Source organism: Mytilus galloprovincialis, chromosome 11 (genome assembly GCF_965363235.1).
Source record: "Mytilus galloprovincialis chromosome 11, xbMytGall1.hap1.1, whole genome shotgun sequence".
Classification (NCBI taxonomy): Eukaryota; Metazoa; Mollusca; class Bivalvia; order Mytilida; family Mytilidae; genus Mytilus; species Mytilus galloprovincialis.
In genome coordinates, this window is record NC_134848.1 from 82,645,002 (window position 1) to 82,663,507 (window position 18,506).

The window sequence follows — 18,506 nt, forward strand, 5'->3', positions numbered from 1 at the left end:
CCTCATTTGCCTCAATGTAGTTACGGCCCTGTACACAGATTCTCCATAGGTTCTCTCAAGGAAATATGTACATGTATACACGACCTATACTACTCTTTAAAGTCTAAAGCTGTCTTAACACTATAAGTAAAGTTTATAGAAAAAAAGGAGCAGATTACCTGACTTTAAATAAATCTTTTGTGCTTTCAGAAGGTGCTCCGTTAAAGGAGAAAGATGTATAGGAAAATGTGTTACGCATGCTCCAATTAATCTAAACTTCCGGTAAATTTTAGCGTAGTGTCATTTTGTTATGAATCTCAATTTTATAGTCTAAAAGCCTCAGTCAAGATTGAAATCACCTATTTAAGGCCCAGAAAATGACAACACTGTCTCCTTTTACACCACCTATCGTCAAGCGTTTGTTAGGGTGGAAAAAAGGAGACAGTTCTGAAAGGGATGACAAATGGAGTGAAAAGGCCGTCAAAAGTTTGGTGAAAAAACTAAAGAAAACGGGAGGTCTTGATGAATTGGAAAAGGCAATCACCAGACAGGACGAATCAACAAAATGTATAACGATACCAAGGTAAATCAATTCAACATCCTGAATAGTATTCTTTAAATTCGACATTAAAGCCTATAAAACAAATAGTGTATCAAAAGAGACAAATTATCTTGCATAATCTGCTTGACATTTTAAAGCTTTATTTTTTTTGTAACCAAAGTGAACGATTCTTACTAGAAAAATCCATCATCTCCTGTAGTACTTGACAACTTCCCAAGCTTTACCTCGACCAAGGGAGGCAAATCCACCTTATCGCTAATCATTGTCCACTATTACCATGATTACTGCACAGTACAAATGTTGTAGACCTGGAGATATAAAGGTAGTCTAACTAGTTGCATGAGTTGAGTTAAAAGAGCTGTCTTCTTTGGCTCAATTGGTTAGAGTGCTGCCTTTAGATTTCGAGATTAAAGGTACCATCCATGATTTTTCACATCATTGGCACTGTGAGCAATTACTACTTGAACAAACAAGTGTATATAATATACATGCACGTGCCTGGTAGTTTGATATGGTCATAGGATCACTGTGCAATATCTAGGTGGAGCTGGTCAGAAGATTTCTGAGTAGATGTCTAGGGGTTGTACAGTAGTGGGCATGCGAGTTGCTCAGATAGATGGTACTGCAACCTGAGCTATAGAAGAAAAGGGGGAAGACTGTAGAGTGTTATAGATCTGGAGATGTGAAGGTTGAGTTGGGAAGATTTTTGGCTAAAATCGGTTAGAGGAGCCTTTAGATCACAAGATTAAAGGTTCGATTCCCACTGGTACTGGTCATCCATGGATTTTCACATTACAAAGCTTCCCGTAACATTTTGATGACAATAAAATATGTCTCATTTGACATCGGAAAAGTTATTGTTTTATGTCGTCAATAGTTCAATTGTCGCAGAATCTCAAATAACTATGAGGTCTATAGTATTACTCAGTAGCAGGTGTCAGACCATGTTACATGTTCCTTGAAAAAAAGTGATGAAATTTGTATAAGTTGAGCTATCTAAGATAGCAATACACCTGCATGAACATGATGAACAGGGTCAACAGTATAAAATACTGCACACTGCACATTGCAATCAAAATAATTCATTCACCATTTTGTTGTAAGAATTTTATTTTATAGTGATATTAACTGGCTGTTTCTGTATTGCTCCTATTATAGATTCAAGATTACCTGTAATGGACAAGATGCGTGAAGAGTCCAGGGTCAATATAACTGATTGAGAGTCTATAACATGGCCAATACAGAAACAGCCAGTTCATAACACTTTTATTAAACATGTTAAATGATTTAAAAACATTTAATCAAAATAAACTAAGAATCTCATATTACAGTGGAGAAGATACAGAAATTCATATCTGAACTTGGGTTTTTCTGAATTTCACATTCACACCTATGATTTTTTTGTCAACATTGTCAGATGTAATTTCTGATTTCTCGTCCAAGTTCTCAAAGTAATGCTTTTACAATTCATTTTATCTACAACAAATATAAAGTTGCTGGAAAAAATAAATCAGACAGTTGAACTATTCTTGCTCATGAAGTTGCTGCCGTCTATGTTTCTGATGATTGATCAACGGAAATGAAACATTAAAAATAATCAGAAGTTGAAAAGACTGAGAAATATTTCTGTTTGCAGACGTTACAAAATGCTGAATCATCATTTAAACTTTTTTATGATATATTTAGTTCAAAAATATTTTATGCATAACGATATTTCCAATGTTAACTTTTAACTCAGGCAAAGAATGAATTGGGTTTTTCACTCCAATATTCCTGAATGTATTATTTGTTTTCCCCTGCCTACATGTAAGTGATTAAGGGCATTATGATTAAGTTTTACTCTTGTCCGTCTGTACTTATGTTAGTACGTTTACCTCAAAGAAATGTTATGAAACTTATACACAATGTTTTCTTAGGTTTACCACACAATACATATCAAGATTGGAATTGATTAATGTCACTTCTATTGTTCTTGATGCCCCTTTATAAACATAAAAAATTATCGTTTCTGTTCTCTTTCTTTAGTTAACCATAGTTAGATGTTATGGTACTTATACACCAAGCTTATTGCAACATAATACAGATCAAGTTTGCAATTTTTGCCGTTCTTGGGTTATGCCCCTTTATAAACATAAAAGTTGCTGAATTTTTTGTTTCCGTTCTCTTACTTATTAATTAAGTTTGCCTCACTAAAATATTATGAGACTTATAAATACAAAATACTTATTTCCACATACATATATGTAAGTCAGATCAAGTATGAATTTGGGCAAACTCATTTTTCTCTATTCTTCAGTTATGTCCCTTTACAACTTTATATGCTTTGCATTTAGCGGGGGCATCATTTACTCTGGGAACAAATTTATTCATTGTCATTTGTATGATGCAACAATATTATAAACAATTAACATTGATACATAGACATTTTTATTTGTACCCAATTTAAGCAACCAAATTTTTTCCCTGGGCCCCCCTAAATCCGCCTCTGATAATAAGTAAAATCTAACATTTAATCGGTGTAATTTGCGGGGAAATTTTACTTTTTTCTGATATTTTGTCGGGTAAAGAAAATATGAGGCAGTATATTTTCCCAAAGAATTGTAATTAAAAGCTGGACTTTACTTCTTTACGTTGCTCTAACTTGACTTGAATGGTACCAGGATGTCGTAGGTAACCTATCAAAAACATAAAAACTTTGGAGTCAAATGGCAGTAATATGAAAATACATTTGTAGTCTAAAGAGGGGATAAAAATTTTCTATAAAAAATAACCTATTTTTTAACAAGTGAAAATTACAGTTGTCTCCCTTCCATTGTTTGTGGATTATTTTTTTTATTTCATACTTCATCAGTCATGTCACAGTGAGACTTCCATTGAAAGTAAATATGTTTACCATTGTAAACAGTAAGCACACCTTCTATTGTACGATGTCTGTGGTTCATTTGTTCTGGACACGGGGAATAAAAAACATTTGTTCTGGACACAGGGAATAAAAAACGTTTGTTCTGGACACGGGGAATAAAAAACATTTGTTCTGGACACGGGGAATAAAAAACATTTGTTCTGGACATGGGGAATAAAAAACATTTGTTCTGGACACAGGGAATAAAAAACATTTGTTCTGGACACAGGGAATAAAAAACATTTGTTCTGGACACAGGGAATAAAAAATGTATGTAAATTTCAGGTCTGAATGTCTGTGAAAATATACCATTGATTAATTTGATTGAATTTTGACAACACTGTCTAAATGATATACATGTAGGACCATGATCATGATTATGGTTTTTTGAGTTGTAAGTGGGTGTACATGTATGCATGTTTCATACAGAAATGAGAATAATGGCATTTTTGTTTTTGATACAGACTTTAGTAATAAAATTACAAATATGATGAGCACTAACAAAATCACTGCAGAATAAAGGCATTTTTGTTTTTATACGACTGCAAAAATTTTAATTTTTCGTCGTATATTGCTATCACGTTGGCGTCGTCGTCGTTTTGATCCCAACATTTTAGGAATTAGGGGCCAAAAAGGGCCCAAATAAGCATTTTCTTGGTTTTCACACTATAACTTTAGTTTAAGTAAATGGAAATTTATGAAATTTTGACACAAGGTTTATGACCACAAAAGGAAGGTTGGGATTGATTTTGGGAGTTTTGGTTCCAACAGTTTAGGAATTAGGGGCCAAAAAAGTGCCCAAATAAGCATTATTCTTGGTTTTCGCACAATAACTTTAGTATTAGTAAATAGAAATCAATGAAATTTATACACAAGGTTTATGACCACTAAAGGAAGGTTGGGATTGATTTTGGGAGTTGAGGTCCGAACAGTTTAGGAATTAGGGGCCAAAAAGGGGACCAAATAAGCCTTTTTTTTTGGTTTTTGCACCATAACTTTAGTATAAGTAAATAGAAATCTATGAAATTTAAACACAAGGTTTATGACCATAAAAGGAAGGTTGGGATTGATTTTGGGAGTTTTGGTCCCAACAGTTTAGGAATAAGGGGCCCAAAGGTTTCAAAATTAAACTTTGTTTGATTTCATCAAAAATTGAATAATTGGGGTTCTTTGATATGCCGAATCTAACTGTGTATGTAGATTCCTAATTTTTGGTCCCGTTTACAAATTGGTTTACATTAAGGTCCAAAGGGTCCAAAATTAAACTTTGTTTGATTTTGACAAAAATTGAATCCTTGGGGTTCTTTGATATTCTGAATCTAAAAATGTACTTAGATTTTTGATTATTGGCCCAGTTTTCAAGTTGGTCCAAATGGGGGTCCAAAATTAAACTTTGTTTGATTTCATCAAATATTGAATAATTGGGTTTCTTTGATATGCCGATTCTAACTGTGTATGTAGATTCTTAATTTTTGGTCTCGTTTTCAAATTGGTCAACATAAAGGTCCAAAGGGTCCAAAATTAAACTTAGCTTGATTTTAACAAAAATTGAATTCTTGGGCTTCTTTGATATGCTGAATCTAAACATGTACTTAGATTTTTTATTATGGGCCCTGTTTTCAAGTTGGTCCATTAAATCAGGATCCAAAATTATTATATTAAGTATTGTGCAATAGCAAGAAATTTTCAATTGCACAGTATTCAGCAATAGCAAGAAATCTTCAATTGCACAGTATTGTGGAATAGCAAGAAATTTTCAATTACACAGTATTGAGCAATAGCAAGAAATCTTCAATTGCACAGTATTGTGCAATAGCAAATATTTTCAATTGCACAGTATTGCGCAATAGCAAGAAATATCTAATTGCACAATATTGTGCAATAGCAAGAAATTTTCAATTGATTGGAGTTATCTTTCTTTGTCCAGAATAGTAGTTGAATCAACTTAAATCATTGTTTTATACAATATACAATGTATATTTTTACTTTTACTACCAACTGATAAATTAAAACAATCTTTACCATTCAGTGATAACAAGCACTTTTTTTACATTTTAATATTTTATGATGTATTTAAATGAGTAGATATTGCTATTTCTTCAATTTTTTTGAGAGGATTAATATTCAACAGCATAGTGAATTGCTCAAAGGCAAAAAAAATATTTTAAGTTCATTAGACCACATTCATTCTGTGTCAGAAACCTATGCTGTGTCAACTATTTAATCAAAGTCCAAATTTAGAGCTGAATCCAGCTTGAAAGTTGTGTCCATACTTGCCCCAACCGTTCAGGTTTCAACCTCTGCGGTCATATAAAGCTGCGCCCTGCGGAGCATCTGGTTTAAAATGACTTAATCAGCAATATTACGGAATGTTTTCGAGTATAAATGATCTTAAAATATAAGGTAGTAAGATCGAAGGGAAAATGTACAAATTGCTGATAAAGTCTTTTATTAAGATTCTAGAGGAACAATAGAGAATTCAGTCAGCTAGCTACATTGAATGTATATATGTATAGTATGCAAACATAACATGTTTAACCCCGCCACATTTTTGCGCCTGTCCAAAGTCAGGAGCCTCTGGCCTTTGTTAGTCTTGTATTATTTTTAATTTTAGTTTCTTGTGTACAATTTGGAGTTTAGCATGGCGTTCATTATCACTGAACTAGTATATATCTTTGTATATATAAAATACTCCGCCTCTTTTTATAAGCTTTGATTGAATGATTGAGTGGGAGAAATCTCAGCCTCTTTTTATAAGCTTTAATTGAATGATTGAGTAGGGAAAATACTCAGCCTCTTTTTATAAGCTTTAATTGAATGATTGAGTAGGAGAAATACTCCGCCTCTTTTTATACGACCGCAAAAATTGAACATTTTTTTGGTCTTATATAGGTATCACGTTGGCGTCGTCGTCCGAATACTTTTAGTTTTTCGCACTCTAACTTTAGTAAAAATGAATAGAAATCTATGAAATTTTGACACAAGGTTTATGACCACAAAAGAAAGGTTGCAATTGATTTTGGGAGTTTTGGTTCCAACAGTTTAGGAATTAGAGGCCAAAAAAAGGGCCCAAATAAGCATTATTCTTGGTTTTCGCACAATAACTTTAGTATAAGTAAATAGAAATCAATGAAATTTAAACACAAGGTTTATGACCACAAAAGGAAGGTTGGGATTGATTTTGGGAGTTAAGGTCCCAACAGTTTAGGAATTAGGGGCCAAAAAGGGGACCAAATAAGCGTTATTCTTGGTTTTCGCACCATAACTTTAGTATAAGTAAATAGAAATCTATGAAATTTAAACACAAGGTTTATGACCATAAAAGGAAGGGTGGGTTTGATTTTGGGAGTTATCGGTTCCAACAGTTTAGGAATAAGGGGCCCAAAGGGTCCAAAATTGAACTTTGTTTGATTTCATCAAAAATTGAATAATTGGGGTTCTTTGATATGCCGAATCTAACTGTGTATGTAGATTCTTAATTTTTGGTCCCGTTTTCAAATTGGTTTACATTAAGGTCCAAAGGGTCCAAAATTAAACTTAGTTTGATTTTAACAAAAATTGAATCCTTGGGGTTCTTTGATATGCTGAATCTAAATATGTACTTAGATTTTTGATTATTGGCCCAGTTTTCAAGTTGGTCCAAATCGGGGTCCAAAATTAAACTTTGTTTGATTTCATTAAAAATTGAATAATTGGGGTTCTTTGATATGCCAAATCTAACTGTGTATGTAGATTCTTAATTTTTGGTCCTGTTTTCAAATTGGTCTACATTAAAGTCCAAAGGGTCCAAAATTAAACTAAGTTTGATTTTAACAAAAATTGAATTCTTGGGCTTCTTTGATATGCTGAATCTAAACATATACTTAGATTTTTGATTATGGGCCAAGTTTTCAAGTTGGTTCAAATCAGGATCCAAAATTATTATATTAAGTATTGTGCAATAGCAAGAAATTTTCAATTGCACAGTATTCAGCAATAGCAAGAAATCTTCAATTGCACAGTATTGTGCACTAGCAAGAAACTTTCAATTGCACAGTATTGCGCAATAGCAAGAAATCTTCAATTTCACAGTATTGTGCAATAGCAAATATTTTCAATTGCACAGTATTGTGCAATAGCAAGACATTTTAAATTGGAGTTATCTTTCTTTGTCCAGAATAGTAGTTGATTCAACTTAATCATTGTTTTATACAATATACAATGTATATTCACTTTTACTACCAACTGATAAATTAAAACAATCTTTACCATTCAGTGATAACAAGCACTTTATTTTACATTTTAATATTTTATGATGTATTTAAATGAGTAGTTATTGTTGCAAACTCCATTAGAAATTTGTATTAAGATCAGTTTAGGGAAAAGGGAAAGGGGGAAGTGAAATAAAAATGGGGGGGGGGAGGTTAAATTTTTCTCATTTCAGATTTCATAAATAAAAAGAAAATTTCTTCAATTTTTTTGAGAGGATTAATATTCAACAACATAGTGAATTGCTCAAAGGCAAAAAAAATATTTTAAGTTCATTAGACCACATTCATTCTGTGTCAGAAACCTATGCAGTGTCAACTATTTAATCACAATCCAAATTTAGAGCTGAATCCAGCTTGAATGTTGTGTACATACTTGCCCCAACTGTTCAGGGTTCAATCTCTGCAGTTGTATAAAGCTGCGCCCTGCGGAGCATCTGGTTATAGGCTTTAATTGAATGATTGAGTAGGAGAAATCTCCACCTCTTTTTATAAGCTTTAATTGAATGGTTGAGTAGAAGTAAACTGGGTATAATTTTTCCTAATTAATTGTTTGTAGCATATTTCTTGTGCATTTTGTATTTTCTCATCAGCTAGAAATTAAATTTGATTGATATTTGGTACCAACCCTCATACTGGTAATCCATACAATATATATATATAAAACACGTTTTCAGATTGGTCACTAATCTATTTTTGTTTGCATTTTTGATGCATATTGTTTTAAAATGATAATGGTGAATGGGGGTGGTAATTGTGTGCTTTTTCTTAAGGATTCATGAGTATTTAATGATATAAATGAATGATTGGTTAGGGTCTTAAAATTAGCCTGCAGCTGTCTCCCCATGTGTTAAATTATGAAAAATCTCTCTAAATTTTTGCAGCATTTTATCAAACTTTAACGTATTCTGAATCTGAGTGTCTATTTAATCAAATATAACTTCCCAAAAATTAATAAACATGTAATCAGAATCTATTCAAAAATGACTGTTGCTTGGTTTGTAAACTTTACAATGTACAGTATTAAAGTGAAAAAAGATTGCTCAATTTTATTTGTGAATGTGACAGGGTTTTATGAAATGTGACATTTCTAAGCCTATACAAATATCCTCAAACTAATGTTTGTCACTTAAATGTTCAGTCCCTCAAGCTCTATTTAGTGAAAAGGCAATTTTTTATTCTTATGTCTGTTCCTTTTGTTTTAATGTGTTAACTGCTCCATCCATGTTTTCTTTTCTTGACTTGATCCAGCAATCTTACTTCTTTACTTGATCCAACTTTTTGTGTACTATACATATGTGGATATCTATTTTTCTTTTTTTTTTTTTTTTTTCTTTTTGGGCTGCTTGTTTGTTATCTATATCAACCACACTTGTAATAAAATGCATTAGTATTAAAAAAAAACAACATACTATAGATTCTTTATCTACGTATTCTTTAAGAACTTAAATAGTTCTCGTTTAACTTTTTTTTTTTTTATCTCATTGTTTGTATTGTATTATAAAAAAATTATTGATGTTGTAATGTTTATGCCCTTTGGGGCCCATAATTGGAAATAAAAATATCTTGTCTTATCTTATCTTATCTTTTCTAATCCCAAATTAGTAATGTTGGAATATCATCTAGTAATACATCAATGGCATTAAATGACTGTGACTAGTAACATTTAATTCTATCTATGATCTCTCCTCCTATCCAATCCTTTAAACAAGGGAAGGCCCCCTATCAAAGAAAGTATATATAAAATCTATATCTCTCAGTATTTAATTTTGATCCAAATTATTCAATAACTGTTGCAATGCTGTCTGTTAAATGCCTTTGCACAGTAACATTCATATGTATCATGTTATATCTATTTATACCAAATAAAGATTGAAACAAAAAAAAATAACACATTGCCATAAATAAATCGTATGTCACTGATTATATATACACAAAAACTCTTCTGTATAGAGATAAAAAAGTAATCAATAATACATTGTGTTCAGGAGGGCACCTGCTGTAGTGTGAGGTAAATTAAGGTCATTCTCAAAGGTAGGTCAAACTGTCTGGGTCATCTTTGTTATGGGGCCACACACAGGATAACTGTAAACCCCATTTCACATTTTAAGTGGTATAAACATGTTATAATTTTAGACAAATGAAGAAAAAATTAATGTCTGTACAGACAAGTCAATTTGGCTTCAAAATAAAATGTTATGTAGATTTTTGGCAATTGAAGGAAATGTTGATAAGATTTTTGAGATATTTGTTGGATTTGCTCTTCAAGGGAGGCCTCAATATCAAGGTCACAGTGGAGAATATTTCATCAGGTAAAAAGCAGGTAAGTTTTTAGTGCAAGCGTACCTGCTCTAACAAAAAGTCTTTATGTGTATATCAAGGCAGAAGATACAATCAAATCCCCCCTAAAAAAAGTTGTTATTTATATCTACCTATATATTTGCCATTAAAAACTTAAGGACCATACTTGTACAGTAAATGATCTATGATTCTTAAAATAAATATATACATTGTATAAGATATCAATTATCTCTTTACCAATTAATGACCATATCAAGTTATATTAAAGAATGAGACTTGATTGTCAATGTGTTGTAGGTTAACCTTGAAGTCAATTATTAATGATGTATTGATATTTCAATAGTTATCTCCCCTCTATAAAACTAGACTTATTTTTCTACTTTCGGTTTTATTTTTTAACTCCACGATCAACAAAGCAATAGAAATTGTAAAGTTTAGATAATGTTTTGGTCCAGTGGTTTTGTGATGGATTTACTATCAGATTATAGTCTGGCTGAATACATTTTTTTTAATATTTATATAAGTTTGAATTAATTTGTTGACAATTCTTGTCATATTAAGATTTAAGTGTAAAAAATAGATTTGAAACAAAATACCTGTTGGTCAGCAGTCCTATTAAGGGTTTAATGTCACTTAACGTTGTCACAAGGATTAAAATAAAGATAACAGATATTTAATTGGTTCCTTAAGTTAAAAGACAGTATAATGCTGAACATTTCACAATATACATTAGATAAACTTTAAAAAAAATACACACATATATATAACACTGTATATAATATAATCTTGGTGTTGTTTTGTACACTTTTTAGGGTATTCAATATTATATATATATATCCCGCATGACTAAAAAATAAAATATTGTTACATTGATTACTAGTTTAATATGTGTATGATCTGGTCGCACTCTGAGGAGGTGCTATCACAAAGTTACTCATTACTCAATAAAGCATTTCTATAATTTTACATGTCACTTTACTTATATAATAATTCTAGATATCCTAGTGATGTCATTCTCTTGACTGTCTACATGCATTTAAATCTAGCTTATGAGTATATTGATAAATGAAGGAACTTTTCCAGTAATTTAAGTAAGGCTAGAGACTGGCCAGTAGAGTTCGTGGTTAGCCAGTAGGTCTAGAGGCTAACCGGTAGGTCTAGAGGCTGGTCAGTAGGACTGGAGGCTGGTTAGTAGGGCTAGGGACTGGGCAATAGTGACTTAAGGTTGGCCAGCAGAGCTAGAGATTGGCCAATAGGGCTTGAGGCTAGAGACTGGGTAATAGTGGCTTAAGGCTTACTGGTAGCAGAGCTAGAGACTGGACAGTACTAGAGGCTGGTCAGTAGGGCTGGAGGCTGGTCAGTAGGATCAGGGACTGGGCTATACTGTGAAAGTACTTTTATTCGTGGGGTACCAATTTTCGTGGTTTTCGTGGATGACTTTATCCACGAATTTAAGTGTCCAACGAAATAAAACAACCATTGTCCAAATGAAGACATGGAAAGATCCCCATGAAGGTTTGACTACTGATATGGTCTAGAGAATATATTGCATAACCTCGAATCAGAGAATACTTTAATATAACTTTTGATCTTTTAATTCTCATAAAAATATTTTTTTCCGAAGAAAGTCAGATTTTCGATATTGATATGTTAGTATGATAAAGTGTTCATTTTATATCCTCATAATTCTCGTACATATGAGAAATAATAGTTTAATGCTGGGCTTGATTTTGATCAGAATTATTTGACAATTCAAGATACGTTTATAGCATGTGTTTATGATACTGATTTATTTAGGTGACATGTTTATGGCCTAATTAACACCTTTGATGGTCCTTAATCTGTTGATCACTTTATCTTTGGTTAATTAGTGTTTTCACTACGATTTACGGGTCAATGTTTTCTTTGCAATTTCCTTCAATCCAGACTATTTGTAACCTTCGTTCATAAGGCTTTAATTAATTTTTTTTTAGAAAACTGAAATCCACGAATTTAAAAACCCACGAACATGTAAAAATTGCTTAAACCACGAAAATTAATATCCACGAATTAAAGTACTTTCACAGTACTGGCTAAAGTCTTGATAAGCCAGCGGATCTAGAGACTGGCCAATGGGACTACAGACTGGACAGTAGGATAAGAGGCTGGACATTAGGACTAGGGAATGGGCATAGTGGCTAAAGGCTGCCCAGTAGATCTTGAGACTGGCAAATAGGGCTAGAGACTAGGCTGATCATTAGGACTGAGCGATTGTGTCTAAAGGCTGGCCAACAGAGCTAGAGAATTGATTTTAGACAGTAGGACTAGAAACTGGACAGTAGGACTAGGGAATGGGGCTTTGCTCATTATTGAAGGCTGTACGGTGACCTATAGTTGTTCATTTCTATGTCATTTTGGTCTCTTATGGACGGTTGTCTCATTGGCAATCATACCATATCTTCTTTTTATACGACCGCAAAAATTTTAATTTTTTGGTCGCATATTGCTATCACGTTGGCGTCTTCGTCGTCTTGCATCGTCGTCGTCCGAATACTTTTAGTTTTCGCACTCTAACTTTAGTAAAAGTGAATAGAAATCAATGAAATTTTAACACAATTAGGTTTATGACCACAAAAGGAAGGTTGTGATTGATTTTGGGAGTTTTGGTCCCAACATTTTAGGAATTAAGGGCCAAAAAGGGCCCAAATAAGCATTTTCTTGGTTTTCGCACTATAACTTTAGTTTAAGTGAATAGAAATCTATGAAATTTTGACACAAGGTTTATGACCACAAAAGGAAGGTTGGGATTGATTTTGGGAGTTTTGGTTCCAACAGTTTAGGAATTAAGGGCCAAAAAAGGGCCCAAATAAGCATTATTCTTGGTTTTCGCACAATAACTTTAGTATAAGTAAATAGAAATCAATGAAATTTAAACACAAGGTTTATGACCACAAAAGGAAGGTTGGGATTGATTTTGGGAGTTGAGGTCACAACAGTTTAGGAATTGGGGGCCAAAAAGGGCCCAAATAAGCATTATTTTTGGTTTTCGCACCATAACTTTAGTATAAGTAAATAGAAATCTATGAAATTTAAACACAAGGTTTATGACCATAAAAGGAAGGTTGGGTTTGATTTTGGGAGTTTTGGTCCAAACAGTTTAGGAATAAGGGGCCCAAAGGGTCCAAAATTGAACTTTGTTTGATTTCATCAAAAATTGAATAATTGGGGTTCTTTGATATGCCGATTCTAACTATGTATGTAGCTTCCTAATTTTTGGTCCCGTTTTCAAATTGGTCTACATTAAGGTCCAAAGGGTCCAAAATTAAACTTAGTTTGATTTTAACAAAAATTGAATCCTTGGGGTTCTTTGATATGCTGAATCTAAAAATGTACTTAGATTTTTAATTATTGGCCCAGTTTTCAAGTTGGTCCAAATGGGGGTCCAAAATTAAACTTTGTTTGATTTCATCAAAAATTGAATAAATGGGGTTCTTTGATATGCCAAATCTAACTGTGTATGTAGATTCTTAATTTTTGGTCCCGATTTCAAATTGGTCTACATTAAGGTCCAAAGGGTTCAAAATTAAACTAAGTTTGATTTTAACAAAAATTAAATTCTTGGGCTTCTTTGATATGCTTTATCTAAACATGTACTTTGATTTTTGATTATGGCCCAGTTTTCAAGTTCAAGTCCAAATCAGGATTCAATATTATCATATCAAGTATTGTGCAATAGCAAGAAATTTTCAATTGCACAGTATTGCACAATAGCAAGAAATATCTAATTGCACAATATTGTGCAATAGCAATTAATTTTCAATTGGAGTTATCTTTCTTTGTATAGAATAGTAGTTGAATCAACTTTAATCATTGTTTTATACAATATACAATGTATTTTCATTTTTACTACCAACTGATAAATTAAAACAATCTTTACCATTCAGTGATAACAAGCACTTTTTATTACATTTTAATATTGTATGATGTATTTAAATGAGCAGTTATTGTTGCAAACTTCATTAGAAATTTGAATTGAGATCAGTTTTAAATATTTGATTCACTAATAAAATTGGTCCACATTGAGGCCTACAAAGTTTAAAATTAAACATTACTTGATTTCATCAAAAAATTAATTTTTAGAATTCTATAATATCCTGAATATAATCATGTATCTATATTTTGGATATTGAACCATAATAGTTTAATATCCAATTTAAAAATTTTAAATTCTAATTTTCATTCCTTAAACCAAATTCATAATGTGACATAAACCTATGTTGTGTCAACTATTTAATCACAATCCACATTTATAGCTGTATCAAACTTAAAAGTTGTGTCCATACTTGTCCCATCTGTTCAGGGTTCTACATCTGCGGTCGTATAATGCTGCGCCCTGCGAAGCAACTGGTTTATATAGTGGCTAAAGGCTGATCAGTAGAGCTAGAGACTGGTTAATAGGGCTGGAGACTAGACAGTATGGCAAGAGACTGGTCACGGAAACTGGAGACTGGCCAGTATAGGGCTTGAATCTGGTCAGTAGGGCATGTCAGGGTGGTCAGCAGAGGTAGAATCTGGTCAGTTTGGCTAAAGGCTGACCAGTAGGATTAGTTTGAATGAAATAGCTTGCTTAAAACTTTGTTCATTTATTTCTTTGAAAAATATCAAATAGTTTGTCTGTAGAATTTCCATTGTTTATTAAGGAGCTTTAATTCTCTTGGTATGCAGTTTGTCTATAGAATCTTTAATGTTCATGATGTTTAAAGGGAGCTAACTGACTCTTGGTGTACCATATATAATATAATATACAACATATTTAATTACAGATCATTGGACGGCCGATTACAAGTGTCTCATCGTAAAGGTTTACCACACGTGATATATTGTCGTTTATGGCGATGGCCTGATCTTCAGAATCATCAAGAGTTAAGAGCAGTGGATGTATGTGAATATGCCTTCCATTTAAAGAAGGACGAAGTGTGTGTTAATCCATATCATTACACACGTGTAGAAGCTCCAGGTAATTACACATATTATTACACACGTGTAGAAGCTTCAGGTAATTACACATATCATTAAAATTGAGAATGGAAATGGGGAATATGTCAAAGAGACAACAACCCGACTAAAAATCAAACAACAGCCGAAGGCCACCAATGGGTCTTCAACAAACCGAGAAAATCCCACACCTGAAGGTTGTCCTCACATGGCCCCCAAATTAGTTAGGTACTTGATTAGTGAAAATGCATGTCACACATAACTCGAAAACATATAAAGGAACTAAAATAAGAAAAACATACAAGACTAACATACACATAAAATTAAAATTGAGAATGGAAATGGGGAATGTGCCAAAGAGACAACAACCCAACCATAGAAAAAAAACAACAGCAGAAGGTCACCAACAGGTCTTCAATGTAGCGAGAAACTCCCGCACCCGGAGGCGTCCCTCAGCTGGCCCCCAAACAAATATATACTAGTCCAGTGATAATGAACGCCATACTAATTTCCAAATTGTACACAAGAAACTAAAATTAAAATAATGCAAGACTAACAAAGGCCAGAGGCTCCTGACTTGGGACAGGCGAAAAAATGCGGCGGGGTTAAACATGTTTGTGAGATCTCAACCCTCCCCCCATGTATGTATTGTAGACGCTCCAGACAATTACACATGTGACTTTGTCATTACACATGTGACTTTGTCATTACACACATGTAGATGCTTCTGGTAGTTATAAATAAACATATAACAGTAAAAAAAAACATTTACATGAACACTTCATTCACATGTTTGGTGTTTCTAACCTTTATGAGCCTCAATCTGACAAATAAATTCTGTAATAGTTATCCCATGAGGATGCGATGTGCCAGTGAAAGATCACTAGATGGTCGGAGGCCAGAGACACACCAAGTCCAAATGAGATAACTATTTTACATCCCAGCTGTTGTAGATAAGGAAAAAAATTAGCCCTGAATACAATATTTAAATATGATTAAAATTAATAGCAAGTTTGTTTCCTGATAATCTAGTCCTCCTGGTGTGGGGGTACGACCAAAAGCATTAGAATTTTTTCCACAAATTTGATAGTCTTTTTTTGTATAATGATTTCTAAGTTTAATTGCGGAGCTGGGATGTATAATCAATGAAGGCTGTACGGTGACCGTGAATCTATATGCTGAAGGTGTTGGATTCCCACCAAAAGCATTAGAATTTTTTCCACAAATTTGATAGTCTTTTTTGTATAAAGATTTCTAAGTTTAATTGCGGAGCTGGGATGTATAATCAATGAAGGCCGTACGGTGACCTGTAGTTGTTAATGTCTGTGTCATTTTGGTCTCTTGTGGACAGTTGTCTCATTTGCAATCATACTTCTTCTTTTTTTATACTAGTATACAAAGGCTATTATAAACAAAATTGTCTCTCTTTTTATTCACCCTATCTACTAATAAAAATTGCAAAAAAGTTTTAAAATGTATATCATTGTATATCAGCACCATTGGTTTAAAATTTGTAACTAGGGTGAGGTAACTACTAACTTATTAAACCCTGTCACATTCTGTATGTGACTGTCCCATGTCAGTAGGGTGAGGTAACTACTAACATATTAAACCCAGGTCATTGGTTGTATGAATTGTGAGGCATTGATGTACTGCATTATATGGACATATTAAGCTTCTTGTTTTAAACATTGGTTAAAGCAACAGATAGACTTATTCATTTCCGCCATAGAAGTAAGTAATGGACCAATTAATTCATAATCAAAACAGTGAAGACCCATAGTTCCATATCACATTAACAGACCACATTTTACCTGTTGCCTTTGATTGTTTTTTTTTTCAGTCCTGCCACCAGTATTGGTCCCACGTCACAATGATATACCTGACAACTTACCACAACTAGAAAACTATGCCATGACAGTGCCTGAAAATACAGACTTTCCAAGTGGTAACAGTGAAGTCTTTAATATACCTGGTAAGTACACAATACAGCCAATTCTCAAGCCACACCTCTTTTGGGCAGATAATATATAATATTCATAATATTTCATTGTGTTTATGTACTGGTTCCCAGATATGATCTCTGTTTCATCTCCCAACTTAAACATTACTTGGTAATGTTACCAGTATAAAAACCAATGGTAGTGGTGAAAACAGACATCCAGGTTGCACTTTGTAAATACAGCGGTGTCTCAAGCCACACATCTTTTGGGGAGATAATATATGATATTCATAGATATTTTGTTGTGTTTGTGTACCGGTTCCAAGATATGATCTCTATGTTTCATCTCATTGAGACATAGGGTGCAATCAACAGTTTTTTTCTATGATGTCATATTTTGAAGGACCATGCATAAGTGACCCTTAGTGGTGGACTGATTAATAAAGATACTTGTATAAAACTAGATATCACTGGAATCAGAATGCTCTCTTGTTTATAATGAAATAAATTTAAAGTGTACTTTTATCATATTAAAAAAATTCCATCCAAAGAACATGGGGGGAAAAATGCCTAATTTGAACATAAAAAACCTGAAATCAGGTCCTTCATACCCATAAAAACATGATACGTGCACATTTTTCATAATCAAAACTGTATGAAATTTATAGGTTTTTACCAGGCTTTTTAAAAAAATCTTGTTTCAGGGTACGGTCTCCTGCTCCCAAAAGAGCTACAGTGGCTGCAAATAAGTTTTCATTTTTCACTGTCTAAAAAACAGGAGTGTTGTCTCCCCTCAAAACATGTATATTTAATATAATTTTAAAAATTATTTCAATCTTTCAACCTGTTTTAATTGAAAGCTAATTAACTATGTTTTACCATCAAATTACAAATACAAAACACATGATTCTTTTTTACCAATTAAGTAAATATAGGGCAGTTTCCCTCCATGGTTATTTTTAGTCTGGGAATAAACCCTAGTTTTTTATACCAAACTGTTTATAGCACCCACAACTTTGGAATGTTACCAGTATGAAAACAAAATTAGCCTTGCATTCTGAATAGGACTAAAAGTGAAGTTAGGGGTAGTACAGAATTTAGTATATATGTTTAAACTCTTAGAAGTTAAGCATTATATAAATGTTGATAATATTCTGACCACCGCTATATTTTGACATTTGAAAAAAAATAGTAGTGCATGCTAGGATATAATTTTTTTAAAAATTTTATTACAAAAGTGGTATACATTTAGCATATAGCCGTAAAAGAAGGTCATAATTGCATCTTCTATATTTAGTATATGGTCTAAAGACAACAGATAATTTGTAGCTAGGTCAGTTAAATATCCACCTTAGATATTTAATGTTTGAACATCCATTCAACATTTATATAGAGAAGAATACCTTTATACTTAAGCTGTTAAATTGTAAAATTAATATCCTGTATGGAACCCCATTGTAAAAATGTTTTCTCCAATAAATAGGTCTTTATTGACTATAGATTGCAATGGTCAAGTTCAATATGGTCACTTATTTATAAAGAATTATATTCCAAGTTTTACCCTCTATTGAACCCCACAATGTATTATATATATATCTA

The 18,506-nt window shown here is 32.8% G+C and overlaps 1 protein-coding gene across 3 annotated transcripts in view; it reads left to right on the forward strand.

Moving 5' to 3' along the window:
- Positions 1-238: 238 nt before the first annotated feature.
- Positions 239-18,506, forward strand: part of LOC143052905 (mothers against decapentaplegic homolog 3-like) — a 63,362-nt gene continuing 45,094 nt past the window's right edge. For 2 of the 3 annotated variants that reach the window (XR_012971288.1, XM_076226066.1), the window contains exons 1-3: positions 241-562; positions 14,794-14,987; positions 16,809-16,940. Coding sequence is in view for 2 of the 3 variants with exons in the window: in XM_076226066.1 (XP_076082181.1) it covers positions 357-562; positions 14,794-14,987; positions 16,809-16,940 (532 nt within the window). In the remaining variant the exon portion in view is untranslated. Of the gene's footprint in view, positions 563-14,793; positions 14,988-16,808; positions 16,941-18,506 lie in introns of all 3 variants that reach the window. The other variant, XM_076226065.1, reaches the window with a different exon arrangement.